Source organism: Hydra vulgaris, chromosome 14 (assembly GCF_038396675.1).
Source record: "Hydra vulgaris chromosome 14, alternate assembly HydraT2T_AEP".
Taxonomy (NCBI): Eukaryota; Metazoa; Cnidaria; class Hydrozoa; order Anthoathecata; family Hydridae; genus Hydra; species Hydra vulgaris.
Window position 1 is genome coordinate 11,966,618 of NC_088933.1, and position 24,104 is coordinate 11,990,721.

At 28.1% G+C, this 24,104-nt stretch overlaps 3 protein-coding genes across 3 annotated transcripts in view; all 3 read left to right on the forward strand.

The window, feature by feature from the left end:
- Positions 1 to 9,610: 9,610 nt before the first annotated feature.
- Positions 9,611 to 11,125, forward strand: LOC136090923 (uncharacterized). Its single transcript, XM_065817900.1, has one exon. The coding sequence runs from the start codon at positions 9,611 to 9,613 to the stop codon at positions 11,123 to 11,125; it is 1,515 nt and encodes a 504-aa protein (XP_065673972.1).
- A 578-nt stretch (positions 11,126 to 11,703) lies between these two features.
- Positions 11,704 to 14,334, forward strand: LOC136090584 (uncharacterized). The gene is made up of 6 exons (XM_065817376.1): positions 11,704 to 12,073; positions 12,284 to 12,430; positions 12,630 to 12,717; positions 12,811 to 13,545; positions 13,628 to 13,707; positions 13,989 to 14,334. The coding sequence occupies exons 2-4, from the start codon at positions 12,390 to 12,392 to the stop codon at positions 13,048 to 13,050; spliced, it is 369 nt and encodes a 122-aa protein (XP_065673448.1). The 5' UTR covers positions 11,704 to 12,073; positions 12,284 to 12,389; the 3' UTR covers positions 13,051 to 13,545; positions 13,628 to 13,707; positions 13,989 to 14,334.
- A 5,217-nt stretch (positions 14,335 to 19,551) lies between these two features.
- The window catches only part of LOC100213930 (5'-3' exonuclease PLD3), a 32,998-nt gene continuing 28,445 nt past the window's right edge, over positions 19,552 to 24,104 (forward strand). Inside the window, exon 1 of the mRNA XM_065818378.1 lies at positions 19,552 to 20,239. Coding sequence (XP_065674450.1) covers positions 19,720 to 20,239 — 520 coding nt within the window. The 5' untranslated portion in view covers positions 19,552 to 19,719. The remainder of the gene's footprint in view (positions 20,240 to 24,104) is intronic.

A 24,104-nucleotide genomic window follows, 5' to 3' on the forward strand; every position in this document is an offset into this window, starting at 1 on the left:
TTTAGGAATAAATATTTATAATTGGTGACAAAAGTTGTCTTCTATTCTTGAAATTTCTTCAAGAATAAAAGACAACTTTCTCTTTTCGAAGATAAAATTTAGTTGAAGTTTTTAAGCACACTCCTTTTTTTTGACATACATTAAAAGATAAAGAGACGCAGTCGTTATGCTAGCAGGGTATATTTTAGGAACAGGCTTTGTTTTGCTGATGCTCCTTCGCGTATTAAATTTTTCAAAAAACTTTTAAAAAAACCACAAATGATTTTACGACAGTCAAGAAATTGACAAATCTTTTGACAAATCTAACCCATAACTTTTTTCAAATAATTATCTTTTGAAGTTTAGAAGAGATTTCGGAAAGTAAAAAACTGGGACTATTTCACCATTAATATTTAATAATAATTAATTAAGAGGTATACCAAATAATAATTAATTAAGAGGTATACCAAATAATAATCAATTAAGAGGTACAACCAATAACAGAGCATTTATCAACCATAATTGTTATCTATTACTGAAAAAAAGCCAAAATTAAGTATTCAAAGTTTAATGTTTAGTAGAAATTTCGATTTAGACTATGCAAAAATCTCTATCCAGTGCCAAACTTACTTATTTTAAATATAAAACGCAATAATTTATAAATTTTGAGAACGTTTGTTCATCTGATAGAATATATGTTTTTTTAATTGGTTTTTCTATTTTTTATATTCCAGCAGAATAGAAGGTCGTTTATTTAAGTAGGACAGGGTTTGTATTTAATTAAATTTAAACGTTATAGTGCAATTACTTGTTTTATCCTTGGGGTCACATTTGCGCCACAAAACGTGAAACCATTTTAGATAGCAGAAAACATTAAACAAAACACATTATTAACACGTTTTGTCTAGAATTTTTATTGTAAACACGGCGTTAAAATAATAAAAATACTGAACAAAACGTGCTTATGACGAGCTTTGTTTTATGTTTTCCCCAATACATAATGGAAGCGTTTTTGTGGCGCTAATGTGACCCCAAGGATATTTAGTTTAAATTAACTTTTGATTAAAACAGTTTAGTTGAATTATTCTTTTTGTAATAAGTTATGGAATTTTTTTATATAATTACTTAACTAACATGGTTTAGTGAAATTATTATTTTTGTTTGTTTTTTAAGTCGTTAAAACTAATTTAAGAGTTAAATACCTTAAATTTGTCCCGTTTAAAACAATAAACACTGATATTTGCTTGAGTAAACAGTTAAAAAAAAAAAAAAATGGTTATGTGCAATATGATTATGTATTTTTATTGATTTAGTAATAAACAGTACTGTTCAAACACGTTCATTAAATCTGAGATGTTTTTAGATACCAAATATGTAGTAAGTGACCGAGGCCATGGCTAAAAATGAGGCTTTATGCAAACCCAGCCCCGGCAAAATTATAAGATTTAGCAGAGGTTAATAGCCAGGGCTAGAAAAAAAATTTATACTACTTAATATATTATAATTTCATGCCTACATTTACTATTTATTAAATACTGGCATATATTTATATATTTTTAAACTCTAATTTACTTCCAACAAGATTGCAAGCAACCACTATTAAGTTATGAGTTACTTTAAAATAGAGAATAAGTTAAAATACGAGGAAATGTATAATTGAAGACTTAAAATGTTTTAAACTGCATAAAAAAGGAAAACTGAAGATGGGTAAGAGTTATATTGTTTTTTTGATGTTCAAGGAAAAAACTGGATTAATAAAAGTTTTTATAGCATAAAGAGACAGATACAGTAAAAGGATGCAACTAGAAGGATGTTCAATGAAAAGCCGAGCAAGAATGAGTTTTGGTTTATCGTTGTAGAGATGATAGCTCGTTTGACCATTAAACATGATTGTATTTGTAGAAAAAAGAAAGAAATGCAACCTTACAACAATGGGAGAGTGCCTCTTGACAGATAAAGCAGGTCTAATTACATTTACAATGTGCTTTTAGACTCTGAGAGTAAGAGGGTTGTTATTATAATATAGGATTGCCAACAATATTGCAATATTTTTTTGCAGTAAATAAGTGAGTTTTGTCATCTAAAAAAAAATTGTGGATTTTAAGTCCAGAATTTATATCATTAGTCTGTTAGAGAAGAAAGATCAGATTAAAAATCAGCTGCTTGTTCTAAGCAATTAAAAAGTAAAGATTTTTCGTCAAGACAAGCGTGTAAAGTTGAGTCTTCAGCAAATAGAGTCATATTAGATTTCATGAAGAAACAATACAGGAGCAAAGATAGAACCTTGTGGTACTCTTAAAGTTACTTGAAATAAAGAAGAGGATAGACCTTCAAGAATAACTTTACTGCTGCAGTTAGAAAGACATAATTTAATAACTTCAAAACCTTTATATAAAGAAACTAATAACAGAGTGAAGACTAATCGTAGGATAGTTGGAGAGGTCAAAGTTTTTTCTAGACTTTTGAAAAATTGGAAACACTTATTTAGCACTTTTTAAAAGCTTAGCAAAAATTGAAGAGAGTTCTGGAGAATACTTTTAAGACTATGATGGAATTCTTGTCTGAAGCACAAACTGTTGAAGTGTTTAATAGAAAATTAACTTTACCATTGGAGTCCAGAATGACTTGAATGTTTAACAATAGGTTAATTTTTTAACTGGCAAGAAGAGTATGACCATTATATTCAAGAGTCATATTAGAGTAAGATTTCTTTGCAAATAACTCTGCTTTATTCTGTAGAGAAGTAAAAAGATCATACCCATGAATTAGAGATTTAATGTTAGATTTACTTTAGTTAATGATACTGTCGCAGACTAACCAAAAGTCTCTAGATACTAACATCTGAGATAAGATACAAGATTTAGTAAAATGAGAATAACAGAGCTTAACATCAGACAAGACTTTTTTACATTGGCTTCTTGCAATAATAAAAGAACATTTGTTTTTAAGAGAGACAATCTTGTGAAAAAGATGAAAAAAATAACTAATGTTTAATTAAGCAACTGTTCAAGTTGGTGAAAAATGTGGAGTAGAATGAGGCTTGACTTAAAATTGAAGAGAAGTAATAAAAGTTTACAAACTTTTATTTTGGAAGGAATAAAAGCTTCCTAGATGCACTTTATATATATTTTGGATATAAACATATATTGATGGATTGTTATAAAAGCTATAGTATTTATATGGTGTAGTATTTGCTGAAAGAGAAGATGATCAGATGGATGATAAATTATGATCAACATGATCATAATGATATAAACATCATTATGATCATGTTGATCATTATTTATCATCCATCTTTATATATGGATATCTATACAAAAATAACATGTGTTTTTAATAAAATAAGTATACTTTAAGGTGTATAAATATTTATGCAACCAAGGTCACAAACCCGGCCCCGCTATATTTTATCAAACCCGGCAGCGGCCCCAGTTAAATACGAACCCCGGTCACTTACTACAAATGTATTATTCTACACAAGGTAAGTAAGATAAACTTTACCATATTTAACTGTTTCTTAGTATTTTTATAGGCTATAGTGTTTATATAGAAATTAATAAAATTACTCATGTATTTTAATTCGGTTAATATAAATTTACCTCGCCTACATCCGCACTAAAACTGCTGCTGACAGGTTGTCAGCAGCAATTTTAGTAACTTATTAAAGCTAGAACAGTCTGCATAGTTTTTTAGGTGAAAGATTCGTTTTTTATAAGAATGTAGCAAAATCAGCAACTTGAAATAGTTGAGATTTTGTAGTAAGAACTGTGGTTAACTGTGTAATTGACCAGTTTACTCAAGATGTTCCAATTGTGAAACAGATCTACAAAGAAAGTGATAATGCTGGTAAAAGTATAATTACCATTATTATGATTATTGCTAAAAAACAAAAGCCTTGCAACTTCATTGCATATTAGGTGCAGGTTTTTAAAAAGCTCAACTTTTTTCCTTTTTGTATAAAAATTGATACTACATTCGTTTGTAAACACTCAGCACTTCGTCTTATTTCAAACAACTTTTTCAACTGCATGAATTCTCTACATCCAAACATGGAAAACTTTAAAAAATGAAAACGTTTTATAAAACTTTAAAACGCAATAACTTTTGAATCGCTTTGAATTATGATCTCAAAGTTTCAGGTTTTTCTTTTGAAATGATTGGAAGAGGACCCAAAAATTTTCAAAAAAATCCAATGACTCAACTATTTCAAGTTGCTGATTTTGCCACATTCTTCTAAAAAACGCATCAACTATAAAACTATGCAGACTGTTCTAACTTTTATAAGTGTGTTTGACATTAACATTAAAAGCTGTGCATGGTGTCAAAAACACTAAATCTCGCCTACTTGAACTCAATCTTGCCCACTTGGCGTCACAACATAAGATGCGCAAGATTAAATCTTGTTAGTCCCACTCCAAACGCTCCTCTTGGTGCGTTTGAAGCATACAAATGCCAAACACCATGGATCTCTTTCCGAATTTTAAGAATAAACCCAATTCATTTTGTTAATTGTAATTAGTTTAATGCTACTTTATTCAAGAACTCCTAAATATGACATACTTTAAGAAAGGAAAATATGACGTATTATGAGCTAGCAAAAACTGACATACTTTGAGGTGGTAAAAAAAATTTTTGAACAAATAATACAATATAGTATTCAGCAAAGGTTACCTTAGTATCTAATATATCTGTAGTATCTATTAATATCATAGTCTACTAAATGTTATTTAAAAAGAAATATTTTGTAATATATTTGTAGATAAATCAAATTAAGTTACTACATACATCAACTATAGAAATAAATAGCAATCGTTATTTATTTCTATAGTTATTTATTAGTATTCGCTATATTCATTACATGTGTACGCCTATATATGTAGCTTTTAAATAAGGAATGGGGGCGATTTAAATTGTACGCATTCAAAATTTTGTCTTAGAAAAATTATATCTAATCACTGATTGTTTTATGAAATTGTATATAGTTAGTACACACGTATCAACAACTTTGAACAACGTAGGAGGTTTACTAGAATTTAAATTTAAAATATAGGTAACTTCTCTCCCACTCTTTACAAAACCCCATGCTACATGTTAAGTGACAGCAACAAAAACAATTCTCCGCAACAGCTAATGCTGTTGGATTAAGTGGTATATCATTTAGATTAACCAGTACACCGCCAGTTTATTGACCTATCAGCAACAAAGTCCCATCACTGACCTCCCACAACGGAACATGATCAAGTAGGCAGCAATGAAAATAAATGTCTGATATAAACGAAATATAAAGGTATTATAAGTCAATATAATAACCAAAGTAATATTTCACAAAATGTCAATTTTTATGGGAAGTGGGAACCATAAAAATTGAAAATTTTTTTGGATGGCTACAAAATGACAGAGACAGCTATCACCTACTTTCGGAGTAAAACTTATATATTTTTATAATCACCAATATCTTCGCAGTTTAATATATATTTCGTCAATGAGCAAATTTACAATATTCTTGTAAATATAAAATAAATTATTAAATTCTATCAAGAGCAAGAGAAGACAATACATCTAATGATCTTGCTCCTTTGGTAGCGAAATAGTTTACATTATTCTAAGTACATTTATTTTAACTAATTTACACGTGAAAGTTCATAAAATATATCAGTATAAAATTAGTTTTTACATATTTTAGAGTTTTACATACACCAGTAAATATATAAATACGAGTTAAAAATACAAAAAAAGGTTGTTATTAGTTAGATTTAATGATGTTTCGCTGTTTTTTTAAATGCTTTAATTGTGGTTATAGATTTTATGTCATTATTCAGGATCAAGCTCCACAGACGTGGACCCCAACGAGTAATTGAGATGTTGAAGGAATATAAAAATTGTCAAAATTAGGAAATTTTGCCCTTGTAAATATTTGTGTACTTTTAACGCCCCCTCTTTTTTTTGCGTACGCACTCACTATTTATTACAAAACCAATCTGCCTAAAAGGTAAATTGATTTTACGCGCCCCACCTTTTTTTGCGTACGTTTGCATTATTCATTACAAAGTCACAAATAATAATTTTGTAATAAATAATGCATACGTACGTTATATACACACAGACGCTTACAAGAGGGGAGCAGGGTCCTTAATCAATAGTTTTACAGTGTACATACTTAATGAATGCCTTCTTATCACAGATCTAATCACTTACTTTTCAAAGCATTAAAAACAAAAAACTTTTCGTTAATTTTACGTTTTTTTGTATTTAATTAAAAAAAAATTTAAAGTTATTAACAGATGAAAAAAATAAATATTCAAGTTAAAATTGCAAGAAAACAATATTGGATCGGAGTACATACATACAATCTAATATAGCCTATGTTATTTCAAGAGAGTTTTAAGGAAATATATATAATAGCTTCTAAAACGCTTCTTCCCTCTTTATGGTTTTTTGATATTCTCTCTGCATTTCTTTTGTATAAATAATTATACCATTTTTCCGGAGCAGAAAAAAACACTCATTCTAAACGAGAACACGAAATAACCAAGTCATCGCATCCAAATGAACATCAATAAAAGATATGCATAAATTTAAATGGATTAAATGTTTTAATTGACTATTAATTAATACTAATAATGTTAATTAAATTGACTATCTTTTTTTAAAGCATGAATATAAGTTTAAAAATGATAATGAGTAAAAATAACTTAAACTTTATGGCTGTGTCTATTCCCAGTAATTTTAAAAGATTAATACAATATTTATCAGATTAAGTTTGAGTTCTAGCATCGAGTTTTTCAAAAGTTCGATGTTGAAAAAAGAAAGAAAAAAGCGTATAAATACCAGCCCTAAAATCCGGTGACGTAACCTTTGTCTCAAATGACAGACCTAATTTCATACAACCATGCTTTTCAAAATTATTAGAATATATTATGTATAAAATGTTTTTTCTTTTTTTTTTAGATATGAACAACATCCTATAAAATAAACAATTTAGATTTAAAAAGGATCACTGACTGATTAGGGAATTGTTCATCTTGTTAATGATATTATTAACTCATTTGATGGAAATAAATGTACTTTAGGTGTTTTTATTATCTCAGCAAGGCTTTTGACACAGTCAATCATTATATTTTATTAACCAAACTAGAAAACTACGGTAATAAATTTGCCAATTTTAAATGGTTTAAAAGCTACTCGTCAAATAGACAGCAATATATTTCTTAACATAAAACTAACAACATAATATAACTTGTGGAGTATATGCTAGGAACGCTCTTATTCCTGTGACTATATATTAATCAGGGGTGCCGCCAGCATTTTTTGGTCAAACATTTATATGTTCATACTTATGTCAAATAAGGATGCTTTGCAAAAAATTGCGATGATTGGAGCTTGGGAACAAAAAAGCCCCAAAATTTTGGCCCGTTCCCCCCCCCCCCCCTGCCTCAAACGTGAGAGCAACAAGTTGATGAAATATTTTTTGTTCTATTTTCAACTAAACTTAAATTTATCGATAAATTTTAAATTTTATAGTAAAATATTTTAGCGTTCTAAAAGTATTAATATATAAAGTTTAAACGCCCCTCAATTTGAGGGAGTTGCAAATTTTATATTGTCATAATTTTTGAACTCTGAGAGATAATACTATAAAACTTAAAATTTATCGATAAATATAAGTCTAGTTAAAAAAAGTACAAAAAATATTTCACCGGCTTGTTGCTCCAACGTTTAAGGCAGGGGGGGACAAAATTTTGGGGCTTTTTTGTTCCCATGCTCCAATCATCGCAATGTTTTGCAAAGCATCTTTATTAGACATAAGTTGAAACAAATAAATGTTTAGAGTTTGCTCCATGTCTGGAAGTTAGCTATCTCAAAGACCAAAAAATGCTGGCGGCGCCCCTGATACTTATTATGATTGTTCCTGTTATATGTTAATGATGATTGTTTCTGTTATATATTAATGATAAGTAAATCTTATAAAGTATAAGACACAACCTTGCTTGCTGATAATACAAATATACTATGCTCACAATGATATAAAAATAGTTTTTAAATTAGTAAACCTAGAACTCGTTTTTCTATATCTTATGCTGCTGATTTAGGTGAGCAGTATGACGTCATTCTGAAATATCCTGCTGCCGGGGGCTTCAGCACATACATCGACTGTCAAATAGCCTGACTCGCAGCTGAGCGCTTCTACATCGACTGAGGGTTCGGCATGGGACAGTAATATTTTCACTCATTATTCTTCGTTTTTTTCTTCTTACACTCTTACGAAAATCGGTTTTTCACTGATTATCTAGAAAATCGATTGGTTTCCCAGAAAACCCAATGGTTTTACGGGATATACAAAAAATGATTTGGTTTTTCGCAAGAGAAAATAAAATAAATTGGTTTTCCAACAATTCAAATTTGAAAAACTATTGGTTTTTCAGATTTTTTTTTTAATTTTTGGTTTTCCAGAATTTCATCTATCATCTTTGGGTTTGGTTGGTTGTTTGCTTGTGGCTTCCATACTGGTTTTAAACAAGCGCGGGACATAATGTCTGTCATTTCTTCGTTAGTTATAGAATTCATGACAAGTTCAGTGTTCTATCTTTAATTTCACTGTCAGATTAGTCGTTTGATAAATTTATTAAACTAATGGCTTCGAATATATTTTTACGTGTATATACTTTTTTTTATAAACTACATCTCTATCAAACGTTTTAATTTTCAAAATTATATAAAGCAATATATATATTGCTGAGCAATAATTTTGAAAATGAAAACATGTATATTTAGCATATGAAAATATATGAAAGCATATTATGATATATATATATGATATTATATATATATAGCTATATATATATATACATATATATATATATATATATATATATATATATATATATATATATATATATATATATATATATATATATATATATATATATATATATATATATATATATATATATATATATTAAAACCGTAATTTGCATGTATTATAAGTTATAAATTATATCTTATAATTATTGTCCCAATATTCTCTAATAAAAAATTGAAATTCAAAGTTATTTAACTCTTTTTTTGGCAAACGTTAAATTATGGAGTTTATTGGATTGTTGCAGTTGGCTAGATTCAATTAGACTAACTAATTATATAGGTGCTTTTAAAGGTATTCTATAGTTTTTTGAAATCTTATTTTGCAACATGGAAAATACATTTTTTTGCTCTATTTGCCACCTTACAGCCATTACCCTCTCTAAGTTGCTGAGACATTTAACGGTTTTTCACAGTCATGATTTTAACTTTAATGTAGAATGCTGTTATACAAATTGCAAAAAAACATTTTATAATATAAATAGCTTTCGTAAACATGTCTACCGTTCTCATAAGAACTATGGTTTAAAACAAAAAGGTAATAATCATTGCAAATCTGTTGTTGATAAAGAAAAATTAGTTTTAAGTTGTGACACTTCTAATGTAGTAGTTGATAATCACTCTCTTTTTTTAAAGATTGTGTCTGAATTAAAATATTGTGTTGGGTTAATGTTTCTAAAGTTGCGAGAAAAACATGTAGTTTCCAGCCAAGTTCACATTGAGTTTGTGTCTGATTTTAAAGAACTGTTTCAAACTTTTTTGACATCATACAACGATGTCATTGAAAAGTGCCCTACCAGTGCCAATAGATGCTACACTTAAAAGTATTTTTGATAGTGACCTTCTGTGTGATGTCTTTTCTCATTTTTTGAGTGAATATCAACTAGTTAAATTTTGTAAAAATACTCTTTCTATGGTTGAGCCGATAGAAATTAAAATTGTTGATACAAATAATAAAATTCATAAATTCCATTATATTAGTTTGAAACGTAATCTTGAAAAAATACTTTCAAATGAAGAGGTTTTCAATGAATTTGGTAATTATTTAAGTAAAATTGCAGTTCAAGACAATGATAAAGACAATTTAAGTGATTTCCATGATGGAGAAATTTTTAAAAAACATCCTTTGTTTTCTACTGATCCAACTGTAATTCGTATTCATTTGTTCATAGATGAGTTTGAATCTGTTAATCCTCTAGGTTCCAAGAGAGGCAAACGTAAAATTATTGGTATTTATTACACTATTGGAAATTTGCTTCCACGCTATCGCTCTCAAATGTCTCAAGTTCATTTAGCTGCATTGGTCCGTTCTAATGTTTTAAAGAAAACATCTTATGCTGAAATTATGAAACCATTAATTGATGAACTTATAGAGTTGAGCAACAATGGGATTATTTTAAAAACTAATAATATTAGTCAATCATTTAAAGTTAGTCTTGCAACAGTTTCAGCTGACAACTTCGGTGCTCATGCACTAGCAGGTTTTCGCTGTTGTTTTAGTTCAGGTAGGGTGTGTCGAACCTGTCTAGTTCATTTTAAAACAATGAGGCTAAAAGAATATCACACTGACTGTTATTTAAGAACAGATGATAACTACAATCAACAGTTGAACGCAATAAATAAATTTTCTGCTAACAAATCTGTTTATGGAATAAATCAATCATGTTGCTTGAATAAATTACCATTTTTTAATGTTTTGGAAAGTTTTCCGCCTGACATCCACCATAATTTCTTAGAAGGAATAGTTCCTATGGTTTTGAAACTAGTTATCCAAAAATTAATATCACATAATATTATTTCTCTTAAGCAACTTAATTATGAAATATGTAATTTTTCATTTGGATTTAATGATAAAAAAAGTAAACCAGTGCCTCTAAGTGCATCAGTTATGTCTAAGAAGGGTCGTATAATTGGAAAAGCATCTGAATTGTGGTGTTTTTTTAGATGTCTGCCAATTATAATATTTGGTTACATATCCAGTTTTAGTGATGATTGCCCTGCTTACTGGTTGGTATATCTTGAACTAAGAAATATAGCTGATATCATATTTTCACTAATTATTAAAAGAGATTCTCTAGGATATTTAGCTTATATGATTGCATCATTTGTTAATTCTTTTGTGGATATATGGCCAGGAAATTTTATTCCCAAAATGCACTACATGGTGCATTATCCCAGACAGATTGAACTTTATGGACCTTTGCGACATTTATGGTGCATGCGGTTTGAAGCCAAGCACAACTACTTTAAGTGTCTTTCTCGTGTTGTTTCTAATTTTAAAATTACCTAATGTTCTTCAAATAGAACTTATAACTAACTTTTTACTTGATCAAAACACTCAAATGTGGAAAGTTACAAATGTTTCAGTGAATCATTATTCCTACCAAACTGGTGACTTCATTGTTCTTAACATTCTAGATGATGGTACTCCTGTTTTTATGTCACTTAAATATATCCTTAAAATTAATGGTTTATGGCTCTTGTGTGGTAAACTGTGTTCTTGTGAAAATTTTATTTTTTATTCCCATGCTTATAATCTGATTGAAATATCTTCTTGGGTTGTAATTCTTTCTGGACAAGAAGTATCCCATGAACCCTTGGATGGGTATTTAATGTCTGATGGACAACTTTTAGTTACTTTACGTAGTTTGGCAATAAAATAATATTACATTTATATGTATTACTGTTGTTAGTTTAACTGATTAAAACTAAACAATTTTTTTGTTGATTTTGACTGATTTGTTTTGATTTTGACAATTAAAAGTGTTTTATCTGATTTTTATATAATATAAATTGGTTTATACAAGAATTGGTTCAATATAACACATAGTACCAATCTTTGATCTATTTTATAATAAAAATATAATAGCACAGCAAATATATAATAATGTTAAACATATTAAATTTTAAACATATTAAACATTTATGCATAGTTTTCAAACCTTTCATTCCAATTTATACATTTTGAACATTTATTCAGTAAGGTTATGTTTTTTTTTAATATTATAGTATTGTTATTATAACATTATATAACTTATACAGATGAACGAAATTAACGAAATAGATGATTTTATGTTAAGGAACTAATTCCTCCAATGAAAGACAGAATTCTTTTTAAGAAAGAATTAGCATCAAAGAATGTTATATGTGTAAGATCTTCGTCACCTACGTTAAACTGTAATGTAAGTTTTACAGTGTCACCTGTTCGTAACGAGGCACCAGCTATTTCTGAGCCTTTGTAAGTTATGTTTTTTTATTTGTAAACATTTATAACTATGTTTATTTTTCTTTAAATGTTATCTTATTTAAAATTTAATATTATTAAACAAACAAATAATAATTAAATTGATACAATGTATTTAGCCAATCCTTCTATATGCATGCACACTTTCACGCTACTATAACATAAAAAGGGCATAATTTAATTGGACTTTGATTTTATTTTTAGTATTCAGTCAGATTAACTTACATTGCCACCTCTTCTCCTTGCTGCTGTGGAAAGAAAAGAAATTAACTTTAGTCATCCAAAAAGATCAAAACTAAAGGAATATATTATGGATTTTCTATTTGATATCATTAGGCAACAGTATGGGTTGTAAGTATTTTGTTTGCTGTTTAAATTATAAGTTCATATAATTGAATTTTTTAATTTTAAAAGAAAACATTATTTATCATCAGTATTAAAATGTTAAAATGCTGCTATTTTATATTTCTTAACATATAATATATTTCAATAATAATAAAAATTGAAATGAAGTATTTTATTGGTTTTCACCAAATAAAATGCTTTATAGATTTCCAAGTACAAGTAACTTCTATGAAATAGCAAATGAGCTTTTTCTAAGGTATCCTTCACTTAAACCTCATCACTGCAATGGCTCTGTGAGTAGTTAACTGTATAATTAAAACTTATAATGTCAATGGTGTTACAAAATTTTATAGCTAAAGAAGTTTTTTCTTTTATTCTATTGTCAGGAACTTCTTGTGCATTTGTTGAAAGCAAAATTTAAGCGTGCTAGACGACCTCTTCTCAATGATGAGCAAGTGGCACAGTTTAAGATAAAGTACTCTAGAGTTAATTCTGGTCGTAAGCGGAAATCTGACTTGCTGAATGAGGCTACTAATCTTTGCTCAGCAAAACTTGAAATAACAAATTTCATTTGTCTTGTTACTTTTATAAAGAAATATACTTTAAATAAACATAAACTATATTAAAAATACCTAACAAAATTGAAATTATAATAAAACTAAATTAGACTATTAGTTGTATTATTAAAGATATTTTTACTTCCTTGGCCTGGGAAAATCAAGAATAATTTGATTAATCTGTCTTTATTGAACTTTAATTTTTTATTAGTTTGTGTTGTTTTTTTCAAAGTCCGTATATATATATTTTTCTGCTAAATCGCATATTCATGCAGCTCCTGGGTATTGTTTCCCAAATTTTTTTAGAATAGCCCTTGCAATGTTAGGGTGGGAGTCAGCCTTTTTTTTTACTTAATTTAATGGCGTTGTGATGTCATTTTCTTTGTTTTATTTTTAGGTTTTTGCAGCAGCTAGAGCTATTACAAATAAAGATATTGATAATAATTGCTTGTTATTATTGGGTAGAATGAAGGAGGGAATAAAGAAGTTGATAGATTTAAAAAAACCTTTGTTAGCTCGATGGAAAACATTGTGCAATAGGGGTACTGGATGAGATTAGTGATGGTAATAATTGTTAATTTAACATTAAAATTATTGAATTATTACTCTAATTTTGTAATTTTTATTTTATTTTTCTTATTTTTAGCGACAATGAAAAACCTTCATGCGTTAATTCTTCCAAGCATTTTTTGTGATGAAGAAGCACTTTTGTTCACTATGACGCTAGTAAATTTTGTTGATTACTATATTCATTTAAAAGATTGTATATCATTATATCATTTAAATCGTTTTAATATTCATTTATTTGATTAAAAATTGAGTTCAACTTTTATTATTTAAAAACTCAAACAGTTTACAATCAAAGTCAGCACTTATATTTTATATTTGTTGTAGTATTTTTAAAATTTATATTTTTTTATTCTCGTTTTTTGCATAATTAATGTAATTTTCAATATTTTATAATATTATGCTTTTCTTTATTAGAATATTATGCTTCTCTTTAGTAGGATCCAATCTATCCAACCCCAGCTCTGAAAATTGAAGGAGATGCTATAAATCCAACAAGAATAAGTCTTGTAGTTGATGGGGTGACCATAAGCAATTCTGTGCCTGATATAACTTGTGGCTTGGCTCTTGTCATCTGTTCCTATTATATATTTGATATCGCGTATCCAAAGAAACTTCAAAAAACCTTGTCTTTTTTAGAACATTACGTTTTCGAACGAAATAGTAAACTTCCTGGCAACATTCAAAACATTGTCAGTTTTTTTAACTTTTAATATAAATTATAAAAATAACATATAAATGTCATTGTTTCAAACCCTTTTTTTTAAATCAAGTTTATTTTTTTGAACTCGCTATCGCTTTTTATTTGTTTTTATAGAGAATTTTTTTCTTTTTCAATTGATATAGTAGTATATTATTATGTTTCATAGTACATTAATATTTCTATTTAGAATACGATTTATATATAACACCATATATTTATATAATGTATATAAATACGTATCAAAAGTATATATGGTAATAAATTAATAAACTTTAGTTTTTGTATTAAATTGTAATCTCTGGCCGATTATTTATATTCTGTAAAAAAAAACCAAGTTTAGTAAAATAATCATAAATGCATTAAAAAATCGTGTTAAGCGTTAAGAATTTTGACATAAAATATCATTTTATGGATATTACTGAAAACCAATTTTTGGTTTTACGGCTTGTCCCAATAAACGAACCAATTTTGATTATCCAGAAAACCAAATAGCGTTGGTTTTCTAGAAAACCAGCTTGGTTTGATTATCTGGATATTCAAATTGGTTTTCCAAAAATCCAAATTATTTTGGTTTTCTGAAAAACCAAAAAAAATTGGTTTTCTAGATATTCAAATTTGGTTCGTTTATTGGGACAAGCCGTACAACCAAATTTGGTTTTTTTCAAAAACCAAATTTGGTTTTACGGCTATATATATATATATATATATATATATATATATATATATATATATATATATATTTTTACGGCTATATATATATATATATATATATATATATAGCCGTAATATATATATATAAGGTTTTACGGCTATATATATATATATATATATATATATATATATATATATATATATATATATATATATATATATATATATATATATATATATATATATATATTTAATCTTGCTGAATGGTTTATCGAAAAAAATTGTCACTAAATTTAACTAAAACAAAGTTTACTTTTTTCAATCGTTATTATGAACGAGACAAAATTCTTCTAAAACTTCCAAAACTTTGTATTGAGAGTTGCAGAATAAAATGATAAGCCTATACAAAATTTTTTGGTGTCCTCCTTGACGAAAATATAATATGGAGAGATCATACAAAGTATCTGAAAGTAAAATCTCAAAGAGCATTGATTTATAGGATGCAACGTTTTGTAAATCCACTTTGTTTAAGACTTTTATATTTCTGATATACTCATTGTCATCTTAATTATGCTAACATTGCTTGGTGCAGTATAAGAATGAATTAAAAAACTCTTTAACATGTAAACACACGCAGTCAGAGTTACCTAATGTTAGCCGTTTAACACATTCCCAACCAATTTTTTAAGTCAAATCTTTATCATTTTCTAATTTTTATGTTCAAAACTAATAAAAATTTTATTCCTAAAATCCGTTATTTAAAATGAATCAGAACAAATACTTAACTAGATATTTAAGTAACTCTTATATACAGCCCAAAAGTTATTTTGCTGCAACTGAATTTTTAATCACTATTAGAAGACTTATGGTATGGAATAAAATACTTACAAATGAATTAAAATTTTATCAACGATAAAAGAAGTCAAAACTGAGACAGAGATTACAAATAAATGATATGCTGCAAAGCTATTTCTAATTTATCAATGTATATTCTATTTAAAAGAAAGGTTTAAATCAATAATTGGTTTTTTACTCAAAATGGGCCTCCTTATATTGCTAGCCACTGCCAATTGGGTGTGTAGGGGAGCGTAGCCACGGCTCTACTCACATTTTAAACTCAATATTTTTAATTTTTGTCACCTCTGTCCTTAGGCCATTCCAGAGTTTCAGAGTTTATTGGACTTGGAAAGGATTTTATTCCTAGTGAGCTGCCAACAAACAGAGCAGTTATTTAAAAAGGAACTTTATTAAAAGAAAAAAAGAATATACACAAAAACAAATACTCAATCAGAGATCTTTGAAGCAATCTGGTTCCACTTGTTTTTGCTCATTGGAGAAAAGCAAGTGTTAAGTTTTAATAGCCAGTTATTATTGGTGAGAAATCGTTATATTGTCGAATAAAAACTCTTTGAGAGAAAGTAAAAAATGTTGCATGGGGAAGATCTTAAGAACTAAACTAAAATTAAAAGAAGAACTTATATTGAAACTAGATAAATTTATGGATCTCACCAAATGTCCTCATAAAATACTTCTATGCGAGAATAATCTGTCTGGGTGTACTTCCCCAAAAAGTTGTAAAAATAAAGCACATATAAGTTGCGCCTGTACTTTTACTAAAAAATTCTAATTATGGAGCTCAGATGGTTATACGGTCAAAGAAATAAGACAGGTGAAAAGTCTGCCATGCAGATAAGACATGCTGATAAAATTGAGACAATAAAATATATAAAAAATTAAAAGAGAAAAGTCAGTGACGAAGAAGCTTACTAGAAAATAATTAAAAGACTACAGGATGAGCAATTGTTTTTAAAAGTAAATACAAGTTTGAAGTAACAAATACTATATATATATATATATATATATATATATATATATATATATATATATATATATATATATAAATATATATATATATATATATATATATATGTATATTAATATATACATACATACATATATAATTATTACATATATAATTATTATACATTTATAATTATTACATATATTAGTAGATAGATATATTATAATATTAATAGTTGTAAATGTTTGTATTGTTATTTTAATGTGCGTTAATAATTAGCAAAGCTAATTATTGACGTCACACGTTGCATATTTTAATATTATTACGTTTTGTATAACGATCATTATATGTTGACAAGATTCACAAGTTGTATTTTTAAATGCTATATATAAAGAATATCAAGAAAATATTTCTCCTAGCTCTCCTCTCAACAAAAAATATGATCCAGTTAATATTTACTTTACATTAAAACAAGATAATGAAATTAGATTGTTGGTTGAAAAACTTCTAAAGGATAAGTTTGGCATCTTTGCTTTCCTTGTAACAAGATTTTTAGATAAGAAGTCAAGAAAAAACACCATTTCAATAAAAAACACAGCTATGGCTGGCATAGGGTGATTATATATATTATTGTTTTATTGAGCAGATGACGAGTTAATAAAAATAAACATAAACTAGTTTTATTTCACTTTTTTATTTTTATATAGTTTGGAATTTCACCTGCCGCAACTGCAACAATTGCTAAAAGTTATCAACAAGATTTAATTAAAGCAGGATTTCTCAACCCTAAATCCTCTTACCATGCTTGTGATCATTCTATGTTGACAAGAGCGAGGAAAAAAGTTATGGTAGATGCAAAGAAAAATGATAACTTAAAACATCCAAATGATAATATTGGTGTTCACTTTGATGAAAGGAAAGATTCAACAAGAGCAATTGCGAATGATTCAAACGCACAGTTACACTCTATTATTATCAAAGATCAACACATTACCGTGACTATAGAACCTGGCGGTCGATAGCTTGGTCATTTTACCCCGGATGCAGCTATTCATCTAGATAACCAGCTAAAAATATTGCCGAATGTGTTTATTTTTTGCTTAAACAATATAATCTTACTGAATCATGTTTAATACTTGCAGCAGATAGTACTTTAATTAACACCGGCTGGAAAGGTGATGCTATAGCGCATCTTGAAAGGTGTTAGATCACAATTACCACTGGGCCATATGCATGTTTTATTCAAATGAGTTACTTTTGCGTCACCTAATAGAAGGAATTGATGAACCAACATCACGTAGTACTGGATTTGTAGGTCCTGTGGGAAAATTTTATTTTGGTTTTAATAAAAAAAAGTATAATCCTTAGTTCAAGGCTCTTCCAGACAAAGAGAGCTTTGTTGACATTCCAGAAACAATACTAAAAAATTTGTCAACAGACCAAAAACAATCGTACAAGCTATGTAAAGCAGTTAAGATTGGTGTGTTGCCACCTAATCTAAGAGGAATTCAATGTGGTCCTTTAAGTCATGGCAAATGGCTCATTACCGGCATGAGAACAGTCTTTATGCGGACAAGGAAACATGACTAAACTGAGCAGAATTTGAAGAATCTTACTTGTGTTATTTTGTTTACAGTTTTACTTTAAACTTTTTTTGTGACATAAAAGTAAAGGACAAATTTGAAGATGCTCTTTATCACATTCTTTCTCAATTGAGAATTCTCAGAAATCAGCCTGATAAGGTAAAAAAAATCTGATAAGGTAAAAGAAATGACTGCCTAGATCCAATTAGGAGCTTGATGTGCAAATAATGAAAGAATTTTAATCTCTTTATTATCCAGTAACAATGCAGAAGACCGGAACTTTGCAGTTGACCATATTTTGAAACAAAGGGATAATGATATCCTTGGAGATATGCGAATTCGATCAAGAAAAATACCTAAACTAAACTCTTCAAGAGCTAGTCGAATGGAAAAATGAAGAAGTACAAGAACGTATTTTTACTTGTTTGCTTACTAAATTACTATTGCTAAGATTGACACCTTTAATAACTCGTTCTTTCAAAAATCATACTCAAAGTACTGAGCGTGCTGTAAAACAAGTGAAAGGAGCATCTATGTCGGTAGTTAAACCAGATGCAAGAGATGGGTATATTAGAACTAGAGCTCAACATAGAGAGTTGTTACCTGTGTTCAAAACAAATAAATAAATTTTATTAAGCTTTTAATATTAATAGACTTTATAATTGTTTTTTTAATAGTGTTTTAATAGTGTAATCAAAGTATCATTTGGGTAAGATAGGCGAAAAACAAACTGCTTTTTGTTGAAATTACATCACTAGCACCACCTCTTTTTAATTTCTAAAACAAAATAACTAAGTCCTAAGAACTAGAAAGTCTTTTTATTCATTAAAACTTTATAAAAAATATATATAGTGCTCCTCCCCTCCTTCCCCTGAAAAGTGCAAAATCTGCAGAAAGGATCTATGAAAATAATAACAGTCAAACAAGTATCAAGCAAACTTGCAACTGTCTACAAATATTATTTGCATTCAATTTTTTGTAAAACAAAATGATATGCATATTTATTTTTTTTAATGAGATTTTATATATTTTTTTATTTTCTCAAAGTCCAAATTTGGGTATCAAAACTTTGTCAGATCAAAAAAATATTTTAAGAAAGTTTATTTAAAATTTAATTTTAAATAAACTTTCTTAAAATAGAAATAATTTTACATAAAAATAATTTTACATAAGAATACATCTTTTCCTAAGCTTTTAGAGCGAAAAAAAGTCCTTGCAGTACGCCACTGCTCATTACATTACCATTAACGGAGTGAGCAGGTTTCAGAACATGACCACTCTCGGATTTCATGGTTTTCTAAGCGTGCAATGGTTTTCTGAGAAGATTTAGCTTTCGGGAGTATTTATTGACTAGTTTTTAGGTTACTATACTAGTTTCGGTTCCGTTATCGTCACAAACAATAACATCAACAAACCCATCTGAGTTGTTTATCATGAGTGCATACGAAAATGATTTAGCAATGACACTTTCTACAAGTGATGAAACGTTTTTCGCTGATGACAACTTAGCAAATAAAAGAAAGCTTGAAAAAAAAAATTTTTTAAATACAGGAATAGTTTTCAAATATACTGTGCACAAATGGAAAAAGAGGGCTTTTATAATAACTGCTTCACTTTTAATGGTTTTTGCTATTTTCCTTGTAGTTGCATATCTTTTTTCAAAGACAAAATTGGTAGTTGCAAATAGCAAACTTTCTTTTCAAAACGACTCATGCAATGATTCTCAATGCACATTACAAATTGTAGAAACATTGCCACCAATTCTAGCCTTTAATAACACTCATGATTCCATTTCAAAGCATTGGTTAAGCATGATTAATAATGCAAAGAGTAGGATTGACATTCTGTCATTTTATTGGACATTAAAAAATTCTGATGTTCCAGGTGGACCTTATACTCAAGCTGAAGTTGGAGAAAAGATTTTTGATGCGCTTAAAACTTCTGCTAAAAATGGTAAGAATTAAAAGTAAATAAGCAGGCCTCAGCTTTAACAAAATATTTTATTCACTGAATGATTCAGCTATTTAGCAATTTCTGTATTGAAGTATTACAAATCATTTTCTTAGTCAAAGTTTTACACAACAATTTATGGATGAGAGTTATGCAGTCCCCTTTTAATAAAGTAAACTAAAAAAATTAAATACCAGGCTTTAAATATTTACATATACAATAAATATCTATATTTAAATATTTATTTCAAATTTAAAAAGTTTGAACTCAAAAGCTAGATTCAAAATACAATTTATAATAGTTATTATTAAACTACTAATTAAAAACTTTTTTGTATTCTTTACTGATTAGATACTATCTATACTTTATTTTTTACTGATTAGATGTATCTATACTCTATTTTTTTACTGATTAGATGTATCTATACTTTATTTTTTTACTTTGTGGCCCAATATAAATTTGATGTACAATAAATAATACTATTGCATAGTTAATAATGAATTTTTTTCAGGTTATTTGTTGAGAAGGGAAAAGTTTAATTTTTGGCAACTGCTGACATATTTACTGAAGTTTTTGTAATAGATAAGGGAAGGTGGGGAACATTCAATCACTTAATATTTATTTATTTATAAATGAATTTTTTAGTAGAAAGAATGAACTTTGGTAGCATTGCAATTAATGGATTTAAAAAAAGTAAAGTTAACAACTAATGTATTTCTAATGTGTTAATATAAATCTTGATTTTTGTTAATTATACTACTGTTTTAATATTAAATATCAAAGTGGTTGATTGTAGCTTTAACCACCTGGAAGGGTACTTTTGACTCTTTGATTATTAGCAGAATAATAACCTATTTTAGTAAAAATATATTTATATGTTTTGTTGTACAAATAAGGTATTTTTTCCTAACATATTTAAAAATCTTTGTTATGTTTTAAAAAATTAGTAGACAAACTATAAATATTCTACAATGCAATTTGCAAAATTTTGTCAAAGCAAAAATAAAGATGTCATTCTTTCCTGCCATAGCAAGATATTTTTTTCCATGATTTGATAAGGCCAATCGTAGGAAGCTACACAATATGATTTAAATAGAGAATATCCTAATATCAAGAGACAATGCGTTGCATGATGTTAGAAGAATGGGAGGGGGGGGGGGTACATTTAGCAAACATACTCCATTCTTTTTATAGAAAAGAATTGACTTAGTTAGCAATGAGGTTTGTGATTGTCTAATAAATGTAGTATTTGTTTTTTGTTAGTACAGTTAGTGTGATTGACACACAGTACATAAGGAAACAGTTCTGACATTGTCCATCTTTTTTTATTACAAAAGCAATACTAGATACTTCTATCATAAACTATCTAAGATATGATGTTTTATAGAGATTATTTTAATAATGCTAATTATTGACAAAAGTTAAAAGTTATACTTTGTAAGTGCTATTGCTGTATAAAACTCAAACAAAATTTTCAATATAAACTTAACACAATTTCTTACTATATCATTAAACAACAATCAGGAAATAAATATAAGCATTTGAGATTGCAAAATAGACTGTCCACGGATTTTTTAAAACTAAACAAAATTGCTTTTTTTTAATTGATAATAAGATTATTTATTCAATTATTCGATAATAAATTATCGAATTTAATTTTTCATTAATTTTTATTTGTTGTAGGTTTAATTTTTCAATTTGAAATTTTTTTATTTGATTTTAAAGTACTTATTTGTAATTATTAAAAGCATTACAAAACATTTAAAAATAAGTTTCCTGACTGATAAATATATAAAATCTTTGGGTTTTGGAATTATAATGGACATCAAAAGATTGCATTAGCGTGGTAAAAGAATTAAAAAAACTTTTTTTAAATATCGGACTTATATTTTAAGGAGAGAAACAACTGTTGGGGAAGGGTTGAGTTGATGGAGGTTGAATAAGCAAATTGTCTCTTTCTCTATAGAATGTTAAATTATCATTTATTGACAAATATTGATGAACTATGATAGAAATATTAATAAAATTTTTTGATAAATTAAAATTAGGGGTGCACGGATGCCTCTTTTTGGCTGATGCTGATTAGTACACGCTGATACTGATGCATCACCATCGGCTCTAAATTTGAATTTGTATTCTTTTTACTGATAGGTAAATTAGGATTTTTTCAAATATAATGTTAACGGTCAATTTTAATGTTTGCTTGTTTGCGTAAATTTGCTTAATTTTAATGCTTGCTTATTTGCTAAAATTTCCTGCTTAGTTACTTTGCTCATTGTTGATTTGATTTTTATTGAATTTTATTTCTAAGTTTAATTCCTAGAATATAGTTAGAAATTTAAATATATATATCAACCCTTGGAATTAGGAAAAATAAGGTCGACAATAATTTGCGTACCATAAAACAAAAATAAAGGTCTTACCATAAAACATAAAAACAAGGTCAGCAATTTTTTGTCGACCTCAAACACTTTTATTTTTTGCCGACCTCAAACACTTGGCAGTTAGGTCAGCATTGACGAATGCCGACCCTAATTCTAAAGGTTGATATATATATATCACAGTAAATTTAACAGCTTGGTCAGAGGTTGTAGCTAACCCCAAATCACAACAGTAAAGACTATTGCAAAGGTTACTGAACAAAATAATAAGATGCAAGCAACTAAAGCAACTCATAGAGTCATTTATGGTCTTCCTTGCATAAAAAGTCACAATGATGACAAAGCTGCTGTAAAAGATGCTATTGAGGCCATAAAAACAGGTTTCATTCACAAGAGTCCATAAGCTTCCAGCAAATATAAGTGCTCAAAAGGACTCGCTTGTTACTCAACCCATTGTTGTCCAATTTGAAAACGTGGAAACTAGAAACAGTATATTGACTTCCGCAAAACCCCAATTAAAAATTGACGATTACAAAAACAAAGTTTTTATTAGTCCAGACCCAATTCTTTCTGAAGTTGATACTTTCAACAAACTAAATAAAAGCAGGAAAAAGTACAATGATGCTCTAAAGACAAATAAAGTACTCAACCAATCCTTTCGATATGTCATCAGAAGAGGGAGGCTTAAATGCATCAACACACAAAAAAAATCAATATCAATGGTACTGAGAAAGAAGTTTGGCAACTGGAAAGAAGTTTGCGCAGCTGCAGGGCTATCGTATGTCATTCCAGTCTAAACAATTAGCAAATCAATTGGCATATAAATGGGTAACCAAACAAAAACAATCTTTATCAGAATAAATCAAAATCTCTCCATTGCTTCTACACTAATGCAACTTCACTCAAAAAGATAAAATTACTGAACTCCAGTTATTAGCTGAACAAAGCAAATACGATCTAATCTCTATAACTAAGACTTGGTTCTATTCTACTTCTGCTCCATCAATCAATAACTATATGCTATTTAGAAAAGATAGAATTAGTTATGGAAGAGGTGTAGCAATTTATGTTCACAATGATATAATAGCAAGTGAACTAGATAAATTGCAGCTAAATAAAAACTTTAAATGCAAAGAACTATGGGTTGAAATAAAATTACCATGAGAAAAATTTCTAGTAGGTTGTATTTATCACCCTGAGAGGAACTTTCCAACTGTTTCAGTACAATTAAATAAATTAATTTGTGCACTTAGTTATGCTAGATACTTAGTTGATACAAAAGTATATAATGGCATAATTGTGACAGGTGACAAACTTTCCAGACATAGCTTGGCAATCTGACTGGAGTATCACATCTGATAATGAAAATAATCTTGAATTGTTTCAATGATGCTCTTTGTTACAACCACCTCTACCAGCATATCAAATGTCCAACTTTAAAGAAAACTGATAGAAATCTAAACAACTCACTTGATCTAATTATATCA

Coding starts and splice junctions, on each gene's coding strand:
- LOC136090923 (XM_065817900.1), top strand. CDS start 9,611: ATGTCATTGAAAAGTGCCCTACCAGTGCCAATAGATGCTACACTTAAA.
- LOC136090584 (XM_065817376.1), top strand. CDS start 12,390: ATGGATTTTCTATTTGATATCATTAGGCAACAGTATGGGTT. Junction 12,431..12,629: donor ATTAGGCAACAGTATGGGTT/GTAAGTATTTTG, acceptor AATGCTTTATAG/ATTTCCAAGTACAAGTAACT. Junction 12,718..12,810: donor CTCATCACTGCAATGGCTCT/GTGAGTAGTTAA, acceptor TTCTATTGTCAG/GAACTTCTTGTGCATTTGTT.